Source organism: Equus przewalskii, chromosome 3, assembly GCF_037783145.1.
Source record: "Equus przewalskii isolate Varuska chromosome 3, EquPr2, whole genome shotgun sequence".
In the NCBI taxonomy this organism is placed as follows: Eukaryota; Metazoa; Chordata; class Mammalia; order Perissodactyla; family Equidae; genus Equus; species Equus przewalskii.
In genome coordinates this window covers 111,722,831-111,746,980 of record NC_091833.1, presented here as the reverse complement: position 1 = coordinate 111,746,980, position 24,150 = coordinate 111,722,831, and the positions used below count along the sequence as shown (strand labels likewise).

Genomic DNA, 24,150 nt, shown 5'->3' with positions numbered 1-24,150 from the left:
ATCCTGAGAGGAGGAAACCGACGTTTATGAAGTTATGATGATTTGGTCTGTTCTCTAGGCTATGTATTGGCAGCTTCTTATCTGACATGACTCTAAGGCTGAAATCACAAAGCTATCCTTTGGAAAACTTGATGAGAAGCAATTGCCAACTGTCTGGTGAAAACCAAAGGTAGTGAAGTCCCCAGAAGGGACATATCCTCCTCTTTATAGGGGAGACCTTTGGCACAGGGTGGGATCACAGACAGAAATTAAAGCAGGGGTGAAGGTCAGGACTGTCAACCACAAAGCCAGATGGAAGCTCACAGCAAATATCGCTGGGATTGTCAAAGTTACCCTGCATTGCCCCCAAAGAGGGATGGGGGTCTGAAAATAAAGCCTGCCATAGGGGGTTGAATGGTGGCCCTAAAATATGTCCCCATCCAAATCCCTGGCAGTGGTGAACGTGACTCTATTCGGAAAAAGAGTCTTTGCACATGTAATTAAGTTAAGGATCTTGAGATGAAATCATCCTGGATTATGCATGTGGGTCCTAAATCCAATGACAAATGTCCTCATAAGAAAAAGGCAAGTGAGGGGCCAGCCCCGTGGTGCAGCGGTTAAGTGCGCACGTTCTGCTTTTCGGCAGCCTGGGGTTCGCCGGTTCAGATCCCGGGTGCGGAGATGGCACCGCTTGGCACACCATGCTGTAGCAGGCGTCCCACATATAAAGTAGAGGAAGATGGGCACGGATGTTAGCTCAGGGCCAGGCTTCCTCAGCAAAAGGAGGAGGACTGGCAGTAGTTAGCTCAGGGCTAATCTTCCTCAAAAAAAAAAAAAGAAAAAGACAAGGGAGATTTGAGACAGTCAGAAGAAGAGAAGGCACAGGCACAGAGCAGAGGCCATGTGAAGATGGAGGCAGAGATGGAGGGAGGCGGAGATGGAGGGACGCAGCCATGAGCCTGGAGACTCCTGGAGCCACCAGCAGCTGGAGGAGGTAAGGAAGGATTCTCCCCTGGAGCCTTAGAAGAGGGCACAGACCAACCCACACTTGATTTGGGACTTCTAACCCCCAGAACTGTGACACAATACATTATTGGTTGTCTGGACTACGCAGTTGTGGTCATTATTCTGGCAGCCCTTGGAGACTAATGCACCTGCCCTGCTGTTGATTCAAACACCACACACCACTTATTTGATTATCTTATAATGTGGCGGCTGTCTGCCACATTCATCGCCGATCATAACTGTGGGTCTGAGAATTCACCCTCTTGTTGTGTGACCCCAGATCAGCCAGCTCTCTAAACTACACTTGCCTTACCTCCCCAGCTTGTGCCTTCCCCAGTTTCCCTCAGTGGTGGGATAAACAGAAGGAGCACTGGATTTGGAGTCAGACAGACTTGCATTCCAGCCTCAGCTCTGTCAGCACTCTCTGTGCTACCTCAGACAAGTCACTTAGACAAGGAAGTTGATGCTCAGAGAAGTTCATGGTGCCTGCCGTCCAACCCCACTGTAGGATCAAAGAGAAGCGTGTCTGAGCACCTCGCATGGAGGACATGCTCCCTAAATTAGGTTCCGGGTCAGGAGAGCAGTCCATCTGTGAACAGTGCACCAGGGAGCTTTGGCTCCACTTCTCGTGGCAAGAGGAAAAGCACCAGCTCCAGCTTCCCCATCCCGTGGGCCTGGCTCTGTGTCAGGTCGGCCCACCTTGACACCCATGGGCATCTGTGGGTAGCTGTGATGCTGGGGCTGCTGCCTCCATGTCACTCTGGACAGCAGCCCTGTACCCAGGGCCCACCTGTGAGATGCAAGGGTAACCTGGTTACCCTGTGCTGTCCTCCAGGTTCTCTCCAGGACCAGAGATCCACCCAGAAACCAGGCAGGCCCCAAGCCAGATCCTGCTTTCTAGAGGAAGGGTGAAGTACTTCTCAAATATCCAGAGGGTTAGGCAACTTCCAAAATATTATACAGCTGTAAACTGATGGAGCAAGGGATCTCCACACAGTCTGCCTGACTCAGAAACCCATGTTCTTTCTCCCACCATCCCCCTGCTTCTCATTTCCCACAGAGGAGAATAACAGTGCTATCTTGCCAATTGGCAAAACAAAGCAAATAAATAGACGAGTAGATTGATTTTAAAATTAGTACACCAAATTTTCTCAATTTAAAGGTCTCTTTTTTCACTATAAATATTTCTTACACTTGGAGGCCTGCTATCATTTTACTGTGTTAATAGACATCAGGAGCGGGATAGATTTTTTGCTGAACCAGATACACATGTGGATATCCTAAAGGGACCACACGACCCATGCTAGGTGCTCCACAAAGAGCAAGTTGAGTTCCAGGTTCTCGGTGTGGGAACAAGTGTGTGAACCATTGCTCTTTTAGATCTGCCTTCACACACCAGGGTGTGGAGGGATGGATGGTATTTCCGGGTGCCCGTCTGGCATTCTGGTGCTGGGGTATCTCGCCCCTGCCCCAACCACACACCCATCCTGGGCGAGAACAAGTGGCCTGTCCACAAAAACCCACTGTTACTGGAAAGGGCATTCTCTGAACACTGACGTGCATACCCTCAACCCCGGCCTCTCAGGCTCGGCCTTGAAACTGGACATGCCCTCCCCGTTGGGGGGCACATTGGCATCATTCCTTAGTTCATATGCCAGGATCTGACTCCTGTTCCCACTAGCAGATGGGAGATTTGAGCTCACCGGGGCATTGAGGTACTTACTGCCTGTTCATAGTTCTTGGCTCCCGGCAAATAAGAGGGATCTTCAACTCAGCCTGTGGAAACAAAAGCAAACTCGTTACTGGGCCTTCACATCATGTTTTAATTCTGGTGAACATGCTACTGTCGTTTCTTGTTAAAATAGGATACCGGTGCTGGCTCAGAGGAAATGACGGAAAGAGAATCAATCCAGGTCAATAATTGGTTTATTTTTGGAGCAGAGTGGGGGAGGGGACTTTCCCCTGATATGCTGTCCTCTTTCTGTCAGCATTCATCCCATCTGCCCTGAGGAGCTCAGCAAACATATCCTGAGCCAGGTTTTCCCTGGTGTGCAATTGTGCGCTTCCCCTGGGCACCCGGGGCACGTTAGCCCAGGCTTGCTGGCTCTGCTCAGGGGCGTTCACACATGCGCAGGAGAAGGCATGCTTCTCCTTTCAAAGTGTGACTTTGCCATGAAATATTTATTGGGAGTTACATTTATATACCGCTTCACATAGGACACAGCATTTTATTTGTGGCTTGTATTCACCCACGTAGGAGAGATCATTAGCCCAATTTACCACACAAATTAGCAGTGGAGACCCTGGGAGCATTTAATAGGGGCTTTCCATCAACGATTGTATTTAATCTACACAAAGGCCCTGGGAGGGATAAAGCATATTACTCACAGTATCACTTGGGGTTCCAGCAAGAAACAGGGGTCCCCTCAAATTGGGTAATTTGAGTTTAATAAAGAGACCACTTAAAAGGCGTGGACAGAGTGGAGGGAATTCACAAAGAACAGTGGAGGACCTGGGGGTGCTGTGACCGTGCCTGGGCCTGGAGGGGTCAGGGAGGCCAGAGGTCACTGGGACCCAGAGACAGGGCCGATGGAGAGAGAACTGTGGCTCCCAGTTGAGGGACCTGCAGGGAGGGAGCTGTGGTGGTGGGGGGGGGGGGTGGGTGGTGAAAATCCCCATCTCACGTTCCTCCTGCCCTGAATCTCCTGCTGCTTTCTCCTACTGGACAAACTCAACAAGGAGCCAAGGCTGAGGAGCCACTGACATGGTTTCCATCCATCGGCCTCCTGGGGCTTCCGGTTGAGTGTAGCAGGTTAGAGAGTGGATTTCACTGTTAGAGAGAACTAGGCTCAGGAAGGTTAAATCATGTGCCCAAGATCCCTTATCTGCAATAAGAGCCCAGATCCACAAGACTCAAAAATTCCATTTCCTAGCCAGTCACTAAACTGCACCCCACTGAGCTTTAGGCACTTCTAGATCATTCTTCAATCCATCTGTCCATCCATTCATCCACCCATCTATCCAACTGCCATTTACTGAAAACTTACTTGGTACAACTATTGTGGCCAATAAGACACAGCCCCTGCCCTCAAGGCACTCCTAAAGCTCAGTATGATACAGATTCTGCATCCCTCTATGACGGCTGTTAGCAAAGGGCTTTGTAAAAACAGATGCATAAGAAACAAAACAGAACAAATCCAAGTTCTGCCTTGGAGAGCCAGGGGAATCTTCATAAAGGAGAGAATACTTGAGCTGGGTCTTGCAGAATAAGTCTGTGTCTTCTGGGCTTAGAATTAGGGAAGGTATTCTGGGCAGGTGGAGTGCTAGGTGCAAAAGTGTGAAGATGTTAGATTGCATAGTGTGCCCGAGAGGCTTTGTACAGCCTGGTGGGACCACAGAGGTCAGCAGCTTGGTGTTGGTCATATGTGAAAATGAATTTTTTAAGTTTTCAAGACTATCAAGTATCACGCATGAGAAAAGAAGAGATTTGGACTTGAGCTGTGTGCTCTTGGACCAGTAACTGCAGGAAAGTGACTAAAGAACTAGGACTGACTTCAGGTCCTCAGACGCCACATGTATTACCCCACAGCCACATCCTCCATCTGATGCTTCTAGGTCAGTGAATGACAGCAGGGAAAGGGGAGGTGGCTATTAGGCTCTCGTTCACCGACAGTCCTCTCTGGATGCTGTGTGAAGTGTCTAGTTCGTGGCCTCTTTGGAAGTTGTCTCTTCCATAGTGGTGGGGAACAGAACTCAAATATATTCGTCAATATAATACAAACAATGCACATCAAATGCTGGGAGATTCTTGGACTGGAAATTGAGGGACTCCGTTCAGTTCCAGTGCTGTCATTAACTAGCTGTGTGACATTGTGGGAGCACTTCATCTCTCCTCATTTATAAATAATGATGTCCTTATCTTTCTTTTACTGTATTGTTTTAAGTGTGAAATAAGCTGATGCATCTGAAAATGTCTTGCAAACTACAAAATGTTATGGAAATATGAATAACAATTACTTGCATAACAGTGTAAGGTTTGCAAGTTGCTTTAACATCAGTCATGTTATGTTTGGGTATCTAGGGTTATTGACACTGAGTTTTAGATTATATCAATATTTATAGGAATTAAATTACTTGATTATGGTCATGCGGGACAAATTTGTATCGCCCTTCCCCACTTTGAGAGCATCTACCACTTAAATATCTTGCTTATACAATCGCTTCATTCCTCTGAGTGCATTAACCGGCAGTGCTGAAGGAGCGCTGACAGGGGATAAAATAAGTTGACCCTTATGGAGGGCTCCCTATGCTCCTGGCCCGCGGCTAGCTCTTACAGACGGGGTGAAGGGATCACAAGGTGCAGGGCTGTCTCCTCCAAGGCAGTAAGCCTTGGATCCGAGGCCTGGGGAGGTGGTCAGGGAAGCTGCCTTTCAGGCCTGCTCCCATGGTAGACTGCAGCATTGAACAGAACATTGGGACATTCTGGGCTTCAATTTTTTCGCCTGAAAAACGAGCAGGTTGGGCCCAATACATCTCTTCCAGCTCAAAGATTTCATTAAAAAGTACTATTTAAAAAACTACAATTCATCCATATTTGATGACAAAAAGTGGTTTCAAAAAGTTGAGAAATCTGTTATTATGTTTCTCACACTTTATTGTCTTCCCTAATAGAACTCCCTCCATAGCGCTAACAAAGAGGACAACAGGGAGGGGCGGGAGGGGCCTGCGAGGAATCCTTAACTTTTGCCTTATATGTAAACCTTTGTAAGTTATTTGATTTGTAACATCAACACTTATTAGGTTTGTATATTAAAATCTTAATAAAAGTTCACAAAGATATTTTACTATTGGCTTTGGAGAGACGTGAGCAATCTATTGTACGAAAGGAATTTTAAAATGTCATGAAGACAGCCCAAACTTTTCTGGAATTTAAAAAGCAAAATTTGGGGGCTTAGTGACCCACCTTGGCGTCTGAATCAGCCAAGTGGTGTCATCAGCATGACAGAATGGACGGCACTCTACAAGGCCAGCAGCACTTTGCTCTACTCAGAATGCTGATGACCCTTGTGAGAGCGCCACAGTCTTATCTGATCTTAGTCATTTTGTAAAGGATGTGGCGAGCACGAGCCATGGTGAGTCAGACAGGAAGAATTTCACATCCATAGGGTTATGAAGGCAATGTGCTAGAGAAAGACAGGGCCCCTCCCTTCCTGACGTGTATTTTCAAAAAGAATAGAATGGACATCAAACACCTGCCATGTCTCCCCTGTCGCTGCCACAGTAACTGAATACGATCCATATTTCATTCTGCTTTTACTTTATTTTTTCATTTTTTTATATATATATTTTTTTCTGCTTTATCTCCCCAAACCCACCCCTGTACACAGTTGTATATCTTAGTTGCAGGTCCTTCTAGTTGTGGGATATGGGACGCTGCCTCAACGTGGCCTGATGAGCGGTGCCATGTCCGTGCCCAGGATCTGAACCCTGGGCCGCCGCAGTGGAGCACGCGAACTTAATCACTCAGCCACGGAGCCGGCCCCACTATTTTATTTTTTTTTGAGGAAGATTAGCCCTGAGCTAACATCTGCCACCAACCCTCCTCTTTTTGCCGAAGAAGATTGGCCCTGAGCTAACATCTGTGCCCATCTTCCTCTACTTTATATGTGGGACGCTGCCACAGCATGGCTTGATAATTGGTGGGTAGGTCCATGCCTGGGATCTGAACCAGAGAATTCTGGGCTGCCAAAGCAGAGCACGTGAACTTAACCACTGCGCCACTGGGCCAGCCCCTCATTCTGATTTTATACACAACCAAATGGACATTTGCAGACATTTAGTAACCTGCTCTCCATCCCATCTATAATAATCTGATATTGCAAACCATTGGCCTTGACACTTTTTAGTTAGTGTTGGGACAGCTGTCTACCTGTCCTGAGCCTCAGTTTGCTTATCTGTAAAATGAGGGTAACACAGCAGCTTTCTGCAAGGCTCTGCTGTGGATTAGATGAGAACATAAGGTATCTAAGACATGGAGAAATAGTGATGAAATTAGCTTGAACTTTAATTAAACGCCCTTTATCACTGTTAGGTTTTAGTCTCCAGAAATGAGAAGCACTTATCTGCGGTGAGTGACCAGCAGTGGGGCAGGCGAGGATTCTCACACCTGTCTGCCCTTTAGAATTACCTGGAGAGCTTTAAAAAGGACTGACACCCCAGAAGGCTTGGTTCAGTTGTTTCTGGGTGGAGCCCAGGTCTTGATAGTTTTTCAACGCTGCATGTACTCTGATGGGCTGTGAGACAGGAGGAAGGGGACCTGAGAGCACCAGTCCACGCTCATCTCTGTCTGCCCAGCTCCACTCACTGACATCTTCTCATTCTCTGAGAAAGGATCAAACAATCACACTTTCGTTCACCCTGCTGTCCCAAATTTGCCCTAAACGGAAATACAGGAACTGCCGCTGCTCATAAAGAATCCTCCATATGTTTAGTTATTTCTGAGTTAATTTGCAGTGAAACATTTAGGAAAAATCCACCACATCCAAACGTTTATGACATAGATGAGAGTGAGAGAGGCTTCGAATCTCAGCGAGCAGTGATTTCTCTGTCGGATCTTGCCTACAGAAAACGAGTAAGTAAAGTCCAGGCTCACACGACTGTCGTATGAGGTGGAATTGGTTCACATATCCTGCAAACATTTAATGAAGCCTACTATGTGCTGGGCACCATCCAGAGAGAGGAATTAGAGGCCACCAGCAAGGCCCTGCTCTCAGAGCACGAGTCTGTGTTCTCCGGGGTGCTGTAAACGATCCTGATGGAGTGAGATTCAAATGTGGATATAAATACCAGTGCTCCTCTGGCTTTGACTCAGGGACCTCGAGGGGCTGCAGCAACCCAGCCATAGGGAAAATCTCATCGTGTTTTGTACGCTCACTTTCTATAGGAACCGGGGCGTTTCTTTCAGCTTCTCTTCTTAGTTAGCCACAGAAATAAAGCCTAAGCACCGCTTTTGCTGTCAAAGGGAAGTGACGCTCAGGCGCCATCTGTCAGTCACAGCAGGGCACCTGGTGCAAACGGCACTAATCTGTCCAGAGTTGGCGCTGCCGTGGGGATGCTGGCAGGAGCACTCCGGGGTCCCAAGAAGAGACTGAGCTCTGTTCGCAGGGCCTACGGTCAGCGGGAGACCAGGCAGGAGGAGACCCTGGGTCCTCGGGGAGGCCACAGGGAGAGGCCAGCTCTTTTCATGATGCCTGTTTATTTCTCCAACAAGGGAAAATGCCAACTGTGGTAAACATTAGACGCCAATGCAAATAGAACCATAAATGCCAACCTGGGCACTAAAATTATCTGACTGTATGCTAGGCTCTAAAGCATAGGCAAAAGAGCCAGAATACGCTCGTAATTAATTTATTTTGGCTTAGAAATCTATGCTTTCCTTTCAGTAGTAGAGTCCTCATGGGATTTACAGACCACCCCCCCCGCAAAAGGCTAGAGTTCCTTGGGGGTCCAAAATGAACCCCAGTTTGAGAAACACTGCTCTATCTTATGTTGCCTCCCTGTAAGGCTCATTTCCCTCCCCTCACGATATAAAGAGGGCTGTGCCAGAGGGGCGCACAGCATTGCTGGGGTCCTGAGAATAAAGAGGTTGCTGCTCCAACCATCCATTTTGGCCAAATAATCCTACAGTTTTGGAAGTGATGGTCCCAGTGATTATATTTGATTAGGTCTCTAACTACTTTGTGGGTTGAAAAGCTCTGTGTCAAGATACTGGACTTGATGTTTCAAACACAGGACTATTTCAGAAAACCAAACAAAAGAAAACAAGGCTTTATAGATGAGTGCATGCTTAAGATTTCCAAACAACATACTCAGATTTGGACATTCAAACCAGAATGGCTGCTTCTGAGCGTGGAACCCCCCTGGGGTGTCAGGGACTGTGTTAGGGAGGAAAGGCTTGTTTTATAAATAGATTGGATTTTGGTGTGGATCTTAATCCGAAAATAATTAATACCCTTATGGTATCATAAGCAGTTTAAACAACTGGAAATATGTAAAGCAACACATCACATTTCCTTGTTATCCTGGAGAACTCTTGTTCTCCGCAGGGAATTCACCAGTGCTACCAAACCGAGCTTGTGAAGAGACATTTTATCATAAATATTTCTGCTACATTTCACCTGATCCAAAATTAATATTTCATGAAGGGAAAACAATGCTTTTGCAGTGAAGAAGTGTTTTTGCTCTCAAACCTTTCACACTTAGTCCTCGAAGATAAAGCTTATAAAAATACTAGCCTCTGTTTATTTTAAAATTTAAGAAACGTCATTCTAATAATGACAATGTACCTGAAAAGATCTAGGAAAGGACCAGAAGGCAACTAGGAATTCCGGCAGAAAATATTAGGACCAGTCAGGAAGGTGAGATGTAGCTGCATTGCTAAATCTGGGTCAGGGCTGGCAGAGAGGGTCTAAATTAAGGCTTGCTGCTTTTTCTCATTAAAACAGGAACACCAGAAAAGGACCGAATATACGATGCGTACAACATACATCTGATTCTCTCCACAGTCACGTCCCACACATCCAAAATGAGGAATGCTATTAGCAGATGAGGAAGGAAGTGGTGTGTGTACATTTGGGGAAGAGGGGGCTGGGGTGTGTGTGTGTGTGTGTGTGTGTCTGTGTGTACGTGTGCAAGCACACGCATGAACTTTGAGTAAACCTGTTAAAACCAAAATTTCTCAGATGCACAATTATATGCAATTTTTCTCTGTTTTCATATCAAAAATGAGAAAGTTACAATTTAGAGATGCTCCTACTTAGAGGAAGATGTATGCTGATTTGATTTGTAATTCTATATCCTGGTCAGGGCAATCAGCTAAATTTAATTAAATGTAACATTTAATTTTATTGGATTTCCAATGAATAGGGGCATTTGAAGTCAAATGGATTGTTATTATAGATTTTTTTTTGAGGAATAAGGGAGTCTGCTCTCCTAGTTTTTCTGCTGTTAAGTATGGGCATATTTTTAAAAAAGATTTTGCAACTGCCTTGGTAACAAGTAACTTCCCTGAAGTGTCTCAAGGCAACGTGCGTGTGCATCCATTTTTTATTTAAATGTTCTTGAAAACACCCTTAATGAACTGATGCAATGGGTAGTTTTGGAATTTATTAATCCTTCTGCTTTTTGTATTCAGAAGCCAACTCCTTTTCTCTTCTGCAGAAAGGACTCCTTCCTTCAGTGGTAAGGTTTTTTCTCTCCCCTTTTTTTCCATTTTGTGGTAAAGAGCATCTTTCTTGATCCTCTCTTTTTCTCATTCACTCTTTGTTTTCTCATATTCCTTCCCTCCTTCTGTCCTCTTTCCTTCCTTCACCTCCTCCTCCTGTCTCTAATCTTCCCTCTTTCTGCTCTCTTATCATTAAACTTATTTTACTATGCAGATAAAATGAAACTGTAGCAAAAAAAAAGTAGATTATCAAGAGCCTAATTAGATGTTTCCTTATTTTTTTGGAAGGTTTACCTGTTCACCTTGCCCTGTTTCCCTTTAGCTCTCATAAATGATGGCAGGATCAGACTGGTTAGGGGCAGGTCCTGCCAGGCCCAGATGAATCAGAACATCCCCAACTGTGATGGACTTTCCATTGAAGGATTAATGCATTGGGGCAGTACCAAAGGGAAATTCTAGGGGAAAAAAAGATATAAGAAAATAAACCAAGATTCAGGGATTGCTATATATACATATCTTACAACTTACAGGCTGACCCTGGTGTGAAGACAGGTCTGGCCAGCCCTACCTCCCCCATGGACATCTTAAGACCAGTGTGAAAGCACTGTTGTTCTTAAAACAGTCATTTAGTAAGCACTTGCTGAATGCTGATGATTTTCTGAGGAGCTGTTATTGATAAGAAGGGCCTTAAAGAAGTTTGAGAGAAACTCAAAATCCAAAGAAGGAGCACTAAAATAATCTAATCAAGACTGGGCTAAAAGTAATGTAATTTAAAATAATGATAACGATAATAATGATACCATTAACTGAATGCCAGAACCCTATGTAGGACATCTTGTTTAATTTAGATTCCATTGTACGGCAACAATCCAAATGACCCAGATTTTTCAATATTGAACAATTCTGTCATTTGTTCAGTGAGAGTCCTCTCGAGCCAAATCTGTCTACCGAACAAATGCACAGTATGGACTCAGATGAGATCATCTCCTCGTTTGTAACTTCAAGTGCATTTAGAACTTAATTCCTGAATTGAACTTCTTCCACACCATTGATTCTTGCTTTGTCCCTCTTTTTCATCTGGGATCAGTCACCCAGCAAGAGGTGAGGCAGATCTCTAAGGCCAGGTATGGTGAACTGTACAGCGAATTTTATAACTTGAGACTCAGTATCACTATTCTAAAAAATGGGGATACACACACGCTCATCCTCCTTTGCTCAGAGGATGGTTTTAAAGACCAAATGGGATCGTGGAAGTGAAAGAATTTTGTAAACTACGAACTGTTATGCGAGATAGCTCAACAGGTAATTATTGAGCAATTTCTGTGTATCAATACCATGAAGGACCCTGAGGATTTGAAATTGCCAAGGGAAGAGTTCTAAAGAAATTTTTATCATTTTTTCATTAAATCTTAATGTTTTCAGAGGATCAGTACACTTGGGAAGTTGTAAGATACTACCAAGGCTTTGATAGATGAATGATTAAAACAAATAGGAAAATGAAGAAATTAGCTTTCTGTGGAAATCATCTTAAAATAGGACTTATTTAGATCAAAATTCTTAAAAAGGGAGAAAAGGCCAAGGAATTTAATGACAGTTTGTCTGAACATAAAATAAACTCATGATAATTATGCTACAAATGATTATATTGTCACTATCATTTACTTTGCACTTAATAATTGCTAGGCACTACAATATGTAATTTATACACATTGTATTTCATGTCTTGCCACAAATCCAGAAGGTAGGTATTGCAATTCCATTTTATAAAGGATAACCTGAGCTCTGAGAGGCTAAATAACTTGCCTAAAATCATACTGCTGGGAACTATTAGTCTGAATTCAACCCAGATTATCTATTTCTCAAAGAGTGGATGGAGCAGTGTAGTAGAAAGAGCTTCAGAGTTGGAGTTTGGGTAAGGAGAGTGTGGAGAATGCTCCGAGAGATGGAGCTGGTCAGGAGATGCCTAGACTTGCCCAGGGTGACCTGACCTATGAATATTCATAGGTACTCATGAGGCAGACTGGCTCTCAGGTGCCTATCAAGACGTTGGACCATCAATAGCTTGGTGAATCCAGCATTGCAAGAACTCTGACTTTGTGCTCACCAACCTACCTTCTGACAGTAACTTGTTTTCCTGTGTAGATTGCCTCCTGTGAGGGAACTTACAACTTGAGTACATTCTTAATAATCGAACAAAGTTATAGAAGATGGATGTATGGGCCAGAATGCCAGAGTGAGCTAACCCCTTAAGCCCTAGCAACTCTGAGGGCCTTGGATGAAATTAGCCTTCTGCCTCTGCAAAGCTGATGACCAAATGCAGGTCCTTAGGGACTCCACAAAGCTTCAACCCTCTCAGAGTTTGGGCCTGGGCTATTAGCCACTCCTCATCTTTATCTCACACTAAATTCAATAGGGAACCCACTGCAATGAAAGGCTGTGCCCTAAAGCACGTGGATATTGAATTCCCATGCTGTGTCTGGACCTTTTGGCTCATCTTAGGTGTTTGGGAAATTGTGTTGCAGTTAGCAACACCAATGGAATAATCATAATAAAAATTCACACACATGTTTTTCTATGGCTCGTAGTATATCCAGGAGGTCCTAAGATGGTGTTGGTTAGCTTGAAAGAAAGCAATGTTGTGATCATGACCCTGAACATATCCAGCAGGGCACCGATGGAGCACAAGGCAGAGAGAAGGAGCCTGGGATTCAGGTAGACCTGGGTCCCATTTCTGACTTTCTTTCTTATCCACTATATGAAATAGAGAAGGTATGGAGTCTCTCTGAACCTCAGTATCCTCTTCTATAGAGTAAGAATAGGTATACTTACTAAAAAAGAAAGAGAAGCAATCAGTATTTATTGTCCACATATAGCAGGCACTCAAATGGCAATCTATAAGTCATTACTATTTAGAGGACATGATTAAAAGTAAGCTGAATAATCATGATGATATCCCAAAGTATTTGGTCCACAAGGGTAACAAAAATAAACAAAAACCACAAAAAATCCCATAATGCTTTTTTCCACAACTCTGTTTTTCAAGGTTATTTTTCTTTGTTAGGTTACTGATAACTGACCTATTTAACGTGACGTTTCTCAGTCTTATTGATAACCTACTTTGCAAAATCACTAGAAATTTTGGCTCAGTCTGTTAAAAATCTTAAGTCTAATTTAGACTCAGTACTTATGTCTGTTTAATAATTTAACCCCTTCAAACATTCTATCTTTCTCATGCTAGGACATGTCGTCAATAGCCTGGAGGAACTCTCTAGAACTCAGGTCTTGGTAGATCTTAGCAATTGCTTCTGAGGGTGGATATAATTGCTTTATGTAGTGGTATTCACCAAAGCATACTTCTAGATTTAGCTCTGCCACTCACCATGTGACTTTGGTAACAACACTGCATGGCTGCCATTTATCCATTTCCTGAATGTCTCTTCTGTGTCAGACACTGTATGTATATTCGCTCTCATCCTCATAGCAACCCACAAAATGTATTATTCTACCCAGTTTCAAGTTACAAAATGCCAATAGCTAACCAAAGCTCAGAGAGGTTAAGCTACTTACCCAAAGACACATAATTAAGTTACACGCTACGTTTATGTTCAGTTTTGACTGATCTCAAAGCCTCCTCTCTTTCTGTCTCACTATGCTTTCCATCCTCATCAACTTCTCTGAGCCTCACTTTCAACATCTTTTAAATGGCCTAATATTGCCCTGCCTACTTCATTAAGTTATTAAGATCATTAAATGAGAAAATGTGTCTGAAAGCTCTGCAGATTGTACAAAGCTATGCAACTGGGGTATATTACTATTCTCCAATGAGATTATTAAAATAAGATATTCATAAATTTATCTCTATTAATAAATTCCATGATGATTGTGGACATCTTTTAGGGATAAGGCCAGAGCTGATCTGGGGTGAGGAAAGGAGAGTAATGGAGAAAGAGCCACATTTACTGAGTACATACTAAGCGTTAAGTATGTACCATATTTCATTTAATATAAATATCATATTACTGAGGCTAAATAGTTGTCAATACAAGTGTTATGTGATCTTGCTCCATTGTAAAGATGCAGGAATTGAGGACCAGTGGGGATAAAGTAACACGCCTGGTCCAAGCAGCAGAGTTTTGATCCTGACCAACTTGGTCAGATGTTAAATCCTATAGCTTTTCCAAGACAGCACTTGACTCATGGCAAAGTGAGCTAGAAACAGAGTCCCCTGGTGTTAAGGCCAGCACTGGCCAGGTGGTACTGAAAACTATGACCTTCGGTTTTAGAATGGTCTTGTTCCTGGAGTCATCTGAGAGGGCCCTTTGGAGAGAAGAAAGAGGCATATCACTCTTAAGATAGCTGGTGTCAAAGACTACTCCAGGAATGGATTCAAGACGAACTCTATGAAGCTGACAAGGAACGCTGGCCACCATTCCTACCAGTTAGCTCAGGGGCAAATCAGTGTAGTTTTGAGTTACTGACTTTAGTGACTGGACAACCTTGAACATTTACTTGGACCACTCAAGCTCTTCATCTGTAAACAGAGGAAAGTAATGCCTAACTCTCAAGGCTGGATGTAAGGATTAAGTGAGTTAATGCATATAGACTGCCCAGCAAGAGATGGAGTTAAATGGATGCCAGTTGCCCCTCCTGCCTATCCAGGGCAAATTTTATCTTAAGTTTCTCAGAGGATTTCTGAAGCTTTCTCTTTGCTCCGGTAGACCTCCAATTAGCCTGACCTACCATTGTCTTCCTGATTTTTTTTCTTTTTTTAAAGATTGGCCCTGAGCTAACATCTATTGCCACTCCTTTTCTTTTCCTTCTCCTCCCCAAAGGCCCCTAGGACTTAGTTGTATATTTTACTTGTAGGTCCTTTTAGTTCTGCTATGTGGAACGCTGCCTCAGCATAGCTTGATGAGTGGCACCACGTCCACATCCAGGATCCGAACCAGCGAAAGCCTGGTCTGCCGAAACAGAGCGCGTAAACTTAACCACTGGGCCACAGGGCCAGCCCCCCTGATTTTTGAAATAACCATTTCCTGTGGTTTGAGTGGCCCCTGGGAATCCAAAGGAACAGCATCATTGAGAGGCCATTCCACTACATAGACAAAGAGGCTAATCAGGTAAGTAACATCGGCACAAAGTAGTAAAATCAGTATTGGGAAAGTTCAGCCACATCAGTATCTTTCAAAGTATAGAGACTTTGATCACACTTATACTCTCATCTGTCTCACTCCAATTTATTTTCTGTTTGTTCTTTCCAAGAAAAACCTGCAGAGATGCCTCCTGGTGCCCTTAGAGGGTGAGCATTTTATGCCAACTTTACTCACTCTCAGGCTCCTCATCCTGTGAGTGGAAGGACGTTCTGCAAGATTCCAAAGTCACACCAAAGCAGAAAGAAAACCATTTCAAATTAGAAAATTTAAAAAATATATATCCACAGGGGCTGCAGGATTTAACTTCTACATTCAACGGCCTACTTTGAATTGAGGCTGCCTTTCTACGGAGCTGTCCTTATGAAGGTCAGCCAAAGAAGCCAGCAACTGGCCTGGCCTTTGGATTTCAGTAGCAAACAGTCAGGGAGTCCCAGCTTCAGGAAGAGAAGATTGAAAACATTTAGTCTTTTAATTTTTTATGGGTAGGTATCTTGATTCTTTCCTCCAGCAGAATGAAGGGATCTTTAAAAACTGAGTTAAGGGAGCTGGCTTTCTTTATGCTGTTTGATGCTTTACAGAAGGCCCAATAGTCCACGTTAGAAAAACCTTTTTTGCTTGGTATCAGCTCTTTCCTACTGATCATTTAGGACAGTGAGATGACCACTCAGATGGAGCTGGCCTACTTAGTTTACCTGAACAGTGTGGGGACCGCAAAAGGCCCTGTGCTGAGATGTCGGTCTCCTGCATGGGGGGCTGTGGCGGCATCGCGGGCAGCGCCAGGAGCTGGTAATCCGTAAGGCAGCGGGTTGAATTATTCTCAATGCTGAGCAGTGTCTTTTAGCAGAAAGCTCCTCCTAGGTCTGTTTTAGGTTTGGTTTCCTGTGAAATGCAGCCACAGACCTAAGGTGGTATGACCTTGTGCTGGCGGGACTTCCTCTTCGTGAGTTGAAATGCATGCAATAAACGAAGCTGTAAGAGGCTGAGGGCTCCAAACCCAAAGGGAGTGTCCTTAAAGTCACACAGTGTCCTTATGCCACACTTCGCAACTACGAGAACACACTAAAACAGATTGCTGAGCAAGATTCGAGCCTATGGCTTTTGCTAGTCTTGTTTCACATGCATACCAAGCACTTGTGACTTGATGTTGTCAGTGGTTTCCTGAGACCACCCGAGACACATGGACCAAATCCCTCAGGTGTTATGGAGAGAACATGGGATCTGGGATGAGAAACACCTGGATCTTATTCTTGCTATATTAATGATTAGTCATGCGATCTTGGGCAAATTGTAGTTTATTTCTCAACTAGTTTCCATGTCTATTATTGAGGGGTAATAACATTTATAGAGATATTCCAAAGAGTGAAAAAAGAATGTAAATAAAGACGTGTAGCAAGGTTTGGGGCACGCATTAGGGGCTCAGTACATTTTAATTTCTCTCCGCCTCAACCCTGGTTCATTTAAGCTGGCAGCAAGTCCTCGCAAGTGTCTGCTGTCCTCTTCAGGCACTCGCCACTTGACACTCCTAGTTTTATGAAAATTGATGTTGAATTCCATGATAAACCTCAACATCACTTGAAATACACTCAAAGGTAGAAGTTTATATTTGCTTGGGTAAATAACTCAGGTTTGACTTAACATACCCTCCAAAGGTAACACTAAAAGAAGTGCTCCTTAAATGTTGGTTATGTGCCAGGTACTGTGCTGAGCAATTTGCAGGCATTGTCCTACGAAATCTTGCAGATAATCAAGTGATGAAAATATGTTTAAACCCACTTTGAAATTGTGAAAACTCCCATGAAATCTTTCAGATAACCGTGTGATGAAAATACGTTTAAACTCATTTTGAAATTGCGAAAACTAAAGCCTAGAGAAATTCAAGTAATTTACCCACTTTATCAATTAGCTTTTGTTGCATCATGGGCTTAAAACAATAACCAGTTTGTTTAGCTTGCTGTTGTGTGGGTCGCTGGGCTGGTTCTTTCCAGCTGGATCTGTGTTAGCTTCCTGGGCTGCCAGAACCAAGTTCCACGAAGTGGGTGGCTAAAACAATGGAAATTTATTTTCTCACAGTTTTGGAGGTTAGAAGTCTGAACCAAGGTGTTGGCAGGGTTGGTTCCTTCTGAGGGCTGTGAGGGAAGGGTCTGTTCCAGGTCTCTCTCCTTGGCTTGTAGATGGACGTTGTCATCTTCGCACAACATTCTCCCTGTGTCTGTGTCCACATTTTCCCTTCTTATGAGGTCATCAGTCATCACATAAGATTAGGGCCCACCCTAATGACCTCACTTCACCTTAATTCCCTCTTTAAAGACCCTATCTTCAGATAAGGTCACATTCTGAGGCACCGGACGTTAGGACTTGAACATGTGAATTTGGGCAGTGAGGGTGGGGCACAATTCAACCCACGACAGGAACTCATCATCTGGTCTCTGCTGGTGGTTTGGCAGGCAGCTGGATGATCTAGCACTGTCACGTTCATGTGTCCATTTGTTGGCAGGAAGTCAGCCAGTTGCCTCAGTTCACCTCCACTTGGATTCTCATCATCCAGCTGGCTGGTGAGGCCTCATACACGTGATGGGCTCAGGGCTGTAAGTGCAGCAAGAGAGGGAAGCCCCACTGGGCAAGCCTTTTCTAAGTCTCTGTTTGAATCCTGTTTGCTATGGTCCCATTAGCCAGAGCAAATCACAAGGCTAAGTCCAGAGTGAATATGAGAGAAGATCATTCAAGGGATGGATACAGCAAAGAGAATTATTGTGGCCTTCATTGGCAAATAATTTAATACCATGCTGGCATCTAGTTAGTGACTGGACTGCAATGGGAACCCAAGTCTGATGTTATGAAAATCCCTGCTTTTTACCAAAGAAGAATTGAAAATATTTTGGTGTGGTGAGAATGTGGTTAATAATATAGGTGATGTTTATAGCTTTTTTTCCTGGAACATCATTCATTCATTCATTATCTATTGAATGTTTGTAATGTACCAAACACTCTATTAGGTGCTAAAGATTCGAGTAGGTGAAAGACTTACCTATTCCTTGTCCCCATGGAGCTTACAGTCTAGAGGAGGAGAAAATAAATGAATGGACTTCACAGACACCTACAAAACTACAATTTGTGATAAATGCAATGAACAGGACCTGATCAGACATTCATTCATTTATCAAACAGTTATTGACCTCCCCTACATGCTATTTGCCAGGCACTGGCCTAGATGTGGGAATACAGAGGTGGACAAGAAAAATGTTATCCCTGTCCTCATGGAGGTTAGAATCGAATGGAGTAGAGAGACATTGAATAGGAGATAATAACCAGGATGTTGTATACTCTGAGACGGAAACAAAGGGGACCCACAAGTAGACGAGAGGCAAGCATATTTTACTCAGGGAAAACATCCTTTGGGAGGGGGGTCTTATGAAAGCTGAGACTTTTACGATGAATTGGAATTTGCTAGACCAAAAGAAGAGAAAAGGAAGAGGGAGAGGAAGGGAGGAAGGAAGAATGTAAGTAAGTTGAGAAGGGAGAAGAGAGTAAAGGTAGTATGTCTAATTGCCTGGGCGGAAGAGCCAGTATCACTCACTGCAGGAACCCAAAAAAGTGATAGGTGACAGAAATGTGGAGAGAACAGGGGAAAGCCTGACACAGAAGCAGCCAGAGAGATGGGCTGTATTCTTTCTCAATCTGACCCCAGCCACCCACACATTCCACCCATGTCTCCCTCTTTCTTGCTGCCTGTCCCACATTCCACAGTCTGAGGAATCCCTCATGTTAATTTTCTATTTGGGTGACAATTCATTTTGTGTCAATTGCTTCCTGAGTTCTTATCTCTTGCCTACCACACTCCATCCCCCACCTGTATACTTTATTAGGTCCCTGGACCCTGAGTCATACTAGAGGGTATTGGGAAAATTCAAAGGAGTTTGGGTTTCGAAAGTCGGGTCAAAATTATCCAGATGTATTACTGAAAGGCTACCTGGCTTTAGGCAAAGGACTTGCCCATTCTGAGTCTTATATGTCAAATGGGGATGAGAACGGTAACTTTAAGGAGTGACTGTGAGGATTAAATTACTTACCTTCTACAAAGTGTCTAGTCCTGTGTCTGGCATCTAATTAACATCGGCTCCCTTGGTTTTCCGTGGCGCCCTCTCACAGTGACATTAAAACATAATATGGGACCACCAGAAATACTAACTGCTGGATAATTGGCCTACCACATCTGCGAATAAAGGATGTGAGATGTATGCTGTGTTGCTTGTGGGTCTGAACAGGACATCTCTGCGTCAACACTTGACATAGTGAGTTTGCCGAGTTTTCACTTTCGGCTAGTCTACTCGGGCGTGAAGCCGTTGGGCAGATCATGTGGAAGAATTACAGGAAAAAAACAAAAAACAGGATTTTAAGGCTCAATTATGTTCAGGTAAGATCACAGTTCCTGGGATGAAGGGAAGGCAGATTTTTATTGGCTCTTGTAGGCCCTGCTGGGGGGTAGAAGTGCAAGGTTGTCAGAATTACACTGGCTTAGTTCACATGCCTCCTCGCCCCACAAACTGAATGAATTTCAGCAAGTTATCTAACTGAACTGATTCTCTCGTTTCTCACCTTTAAAGAGGAGTGTGACGCTACTAACCTCATAGCATTTTTCAGTGTGTGAAATGACAAAATTGTCTTGCAAATACAGGTTGATAAGAAGATACGGGCATAACTACATGTCAACAGCTTGGAACCCATTCCGACAGATGTTCAAATATTTTTTTCACCTTCTCTGAATTGAGTACATGTGAGGGGAAACCGAAATTTTACCTATACTTTAAAAAATATTTTATTACTTTTAAACTTTTAGTTTTAGAATAATTGAAGACTCACAAGAAATTGCTAAAACAGTATAGAGAGATCCTGTGAAGGAGCCATCACCCAGTTTTCCCCAGAGAAACTGATTTCTGATGAATAAACATTCTTTGCAGAAACCAATTTGATTCTTGATTAACTTCTCACTAATGCCAAGGCCATGTGCTGGAGGAAAAATAAAGAGATGGCAAAGCCTGACCTAGCAAAGCCTGACCTAGCCTTGTCACCTTCCTAATGTTCTTGCTCTCTCCTCAGTTTTCTTTTTGAATTTTTTTGCAAAAAAATAATTTAGGTGATTAAAACAATCACTGATCCTGGGTCAGCATTTCAATACTGTGTAGTATTTTGTTTCATCCTTTCAGGCCGTGGTGACTTCCAAGTTCAGGTTCCTGTCACATTGCTGGTCTCAGGATGATGTCAAGGCCTGGGGTTAGGCCATGCAATTTACACATACATTCACTTCCCAAATACAAGTGTTCAACACCATCACGGTAGGTGTATGGTTTCTTTCATCAGTTCCTAGTTGAGGGTACTGTCTCCTGCAGTGGATCAAAATCCAAGTATTTTTTACAAATTATATGAGAGCTCCTGTGTGGAAGCCTGGGTTAATTAACACCAGCCTTTCTGATTTATTATAGTTTAGCACCTGTTTTTATCAGTGCTTCAGGCAGTTTGACTCCAGGCCCCTGAGAGGGGCTCACCTCATGCTAATTGCTTTTCCCTTCTCATCTCATATCCTCTCTCCTTCAGGAAACACGTTATGAGCCTCCTCCAATTAGCTATGGTCCCTCTTTCTCATCACACTAGCACTTTTGAAAGGGGAATCCTGGCATGAGCTTGTCATGTCCTCAGCCAGATTTCAGATGTGCTCAATATCACCTGGGTCTATCCTACCAGCTGGAAAATTTTCATGACTGCTAAGAAGGAGCTCTTGGGAAAAAGCTCAACAAATACACAGAGTTGACATTCAAACACATCCGGTCATGTCTGGGGAACTATAGCAGATGGGGTTGTTCCCATAGAATTCCATTCTCTCCATAAAGGGTCTTCAGGTATCCCCCACTTCCTTGCCCAAGCACCTTAACACATCCTACAAGAAGGCAGACCCTAAGATAGGTAGATCCAGGGCTCAGCGTAAGAGCTCACAGGTCAGAGGCGAAGAGCCATTCTGAGCATAACAAGCTTCCCGAACTTTGGATTTATTTCCCAGCTGAGTTTTGTTGTAGCCATTTAAGTTCTTTGGAAATCACAGTGGTGAGTGTGATAAGCAAATTCAGAAAGAAATTTTCCTTAAAATCTCTGCTCAGATTCCCTGGACTTCTCTAATTCTTTATTCACAGAAATGATAGGTGGTTTATCAATTAGTGAATATCCATTAAATACCAATTCCTTGCTTAGTTCACCCTACTTTTCCCCAGAAAGGCCTCGTTGGGCAAACATTAATTAAGACCTCCATATATGCTAGACGTGGTTCTAGGCACTTTGCTTAAATGCATAATTTAATCATTGCAATGATGCTCCCATGTTGGTATCATTATTGCTATTACCCATTTGAGAAAGCAGAGTCTCAGTCACCAAGTTCTCACCACACTGGTGATAGATGCATTCGTCCCCACCATCTCCATATGTCCCCTCCCAGCTTTGGCACCCCGCAGACTCCAGAACATTAGTGGCCTTTGTCCTACCAAGGCCGTGGGAACAGGAAGTGGCAGAGGCTACCGTACGCAGTAAAATCCCAGTGATAGAGAAATACGTAAGAGAAAGTACTGTGCAATGAAGGGATGATACAGGATAATAGGACAGAGAGTGCCTGGGACGTGTGGGGGGGGCTTTCTTTATATCAGGTGGTCTTGGGTTGAATATCAGCAGGGGTGGTATTTATTCAGAGCTGGGGCCTGAGTGACAAAAAGGACCCAGTCAGGTGTAACTCTGGAGAGAAGAGATTGCTAAGTAGAAGGAACCCCAGGAGAGGTTTCTGAGGTAGAGATGAACTTTGGCAGTATTTGTGTCTTAATAAATTATAAATTCCTTGCGGGTGGCTGTAGTTGTTTCTCATCTTGGAATCCATTGCAATACCAAGAGCCCATCCTGTATCATCCAGCAATAGTTGAACTGAATTGACTGTAGACTAAACCTGTCATTTTCAAATGAGGAAGTGGAGTCCTTCCGAGGAGAAGTGACCAACTACCATGGTAAGCTGGGGAAAGAACCAAGACAGCGGCCCAAGTTTTAGCCTTTTACCCAAATCTCTTTCCAGACCAGCACAGCTATGGCTCCCAATTCTACATTTAAATGGCAGCCATAGCTAGCCATTCATTTTGAGCAAAGCCTTATTTAGACAAAACTGGCTGGAGATGTGACATCATCTATATACACAGAAAAATCTGCTATGGGTAGTTTGCCAAACACTTTTCTCGGAGGTTAAAAACACTGTGGTATTTTTAAACCAAGTGAGCAAAATCACTCCCTTGCCACTCAGAGGCTGAACCATCGCCAGGGTCGCTAAATTGGCAGGGCAAAGGGCCCCACACCATCTGTCATCACATTGGTTAAATTCAGGTGTTGAAGTGAGAATAGGATTAAGAAAAAAGAAAGCAGCATGAACACCGTTGAGGGACCCATAGGCCTCCTTTAGCACAGGTGATTAACAACGTGTGGGGCAGAGAGTGGCTAGGCAGGACTCAGAGGATGAGAGGAAGGAAGCCAAGCTTAACACCTGAAATGGAGCTGGACCTTTGGCTTTTTAGTAGGGACTGGGTTTGTAATCTCTCTCTTTCATTCTCTTTTCCTCTTTTTAATATTTTCTTTCCTAGGAGGAAGGAGAAGAAAACCAAAATTACTCTCTTCCCTTTATGGCAGATATGAATAATAATAGCTGGTTTAAGGAGAATAAACACAATGTTCAGACTCTGCCTGAACTTTGCCTTTCCTCATTTGGATTGTCATCTATGAAGTGCCTGCCGCTCAGCATGATTTTTGAGACTCAAAGAAGTTAAATTACAAGTCTTGTGTGGATTCCATAGCTGGTAACCATTGAGCAAGGACAAAGTTGGATCTCTAACCTTCAGGCCCCTTGTCCTAGCTGGTAGTTTTTCCATCTTTCAAAAGAGGAAACGGAGGCACAGTGAAGCTTAAAGTCAGGACTGAGTTCACAGAAGTAGTAAAGTTGGCGGTCCTGTGACTCGGATCGTAAGGCTGGAGTTCTTCACACGGTCCATGCTGCTGTCCCCGTAATGGGAACCTTCTGTGACTCTGGGGTTTTCTGAGGTGGTAGGATCATGGCTCCTTAATGATCACACATTGAAAATCTTTTATTGTATAAAAGATAAAGATACCTTTTATTGTATAAAAGAGATTTTACCACAGCCCTGAGAAGACTAGTGTCCGCGTCAGCTCAGGCTGCTCTAACAAAGCACCACAGACTGGGAGGCCGATCAAAGCAGAGATGTTTCCCACAGTCCCGGAGGCTGGAAGTCTGAGATCAGGCTAGGTTCTGGTGAGGGCCCTCTTCCAGGTTGCAGACTGACAACTTCCCGTCGTGTCCTTGCAGGGTGGAGAACAGAGAGAGGAAACAAGCTCCCTCGTGAGTTCTTATAAGGGCATTAATCCACTTGGGAGGGTTCATGACCTCATGAAATGCTAATTGCCTCCCCAAAGCCCCACCCATAAATACTATGACATTTTGGGGTAGGATTTCAACATATAAATTTTGAGAAGACACAAACATTCAGTCCATAACAACAAGGATCCTGAGAAGAAGGTTATAAAAATGCAAAATGCGGAGGAAAGAATTCTAAAGCATTTTAAGGAGAGAAGAAGGAAAAATTCTTGAAACACACGCTCCACTGCGGGGGAGTTGTCCCTCTTGAAGTCTGCCATGTAGAACATGCAGGGACACATAGTACAAACTTAATGAATATTAATAGAATGATACAACCTCCATGAGGCTTG

At 43.7% G+C, this 24,150-nt stretch overlaps 1 protein-coding gene across 3 annotated transcripts in view; it reads right to left on the bottom strand.

The window, feature by feature from the left end:
- The window catches only part of CLNK (cytokine dependent hematopoietic cell linker), a 154,859-nt gene extending 138,536 nt beyond the window's left edge, over positions 1–16,323 (bottom strand). For 2 of the 3 annotated variants that reach the window (XM_070613237.1, XM_070613236.1), the window contains exons 1-2: positions 16,053–16,250; positions 2,708–2,760 (exon numbers count right to left, since the gene is read on the bottom strand). Coding sequence is in view for 1 of the 3 variants with exons in the window: in XM_008518825.2 (XP_008517047.1) it covers positions 2,708–2,718 (11 nt within the window). In the remaining 2 variants the exon portion in view is untranslated. Of the gene's footprint in view, positions 1–2,707; positions 2,761–16,052 lie in introns of all 3 variants that reach the window. The other variant, XM_008518825.2, reaches the window with a different exon arrangement.
- Between the last annotated feature and the right edge of the window lie 7,827 nt (positions 16,324–24,150).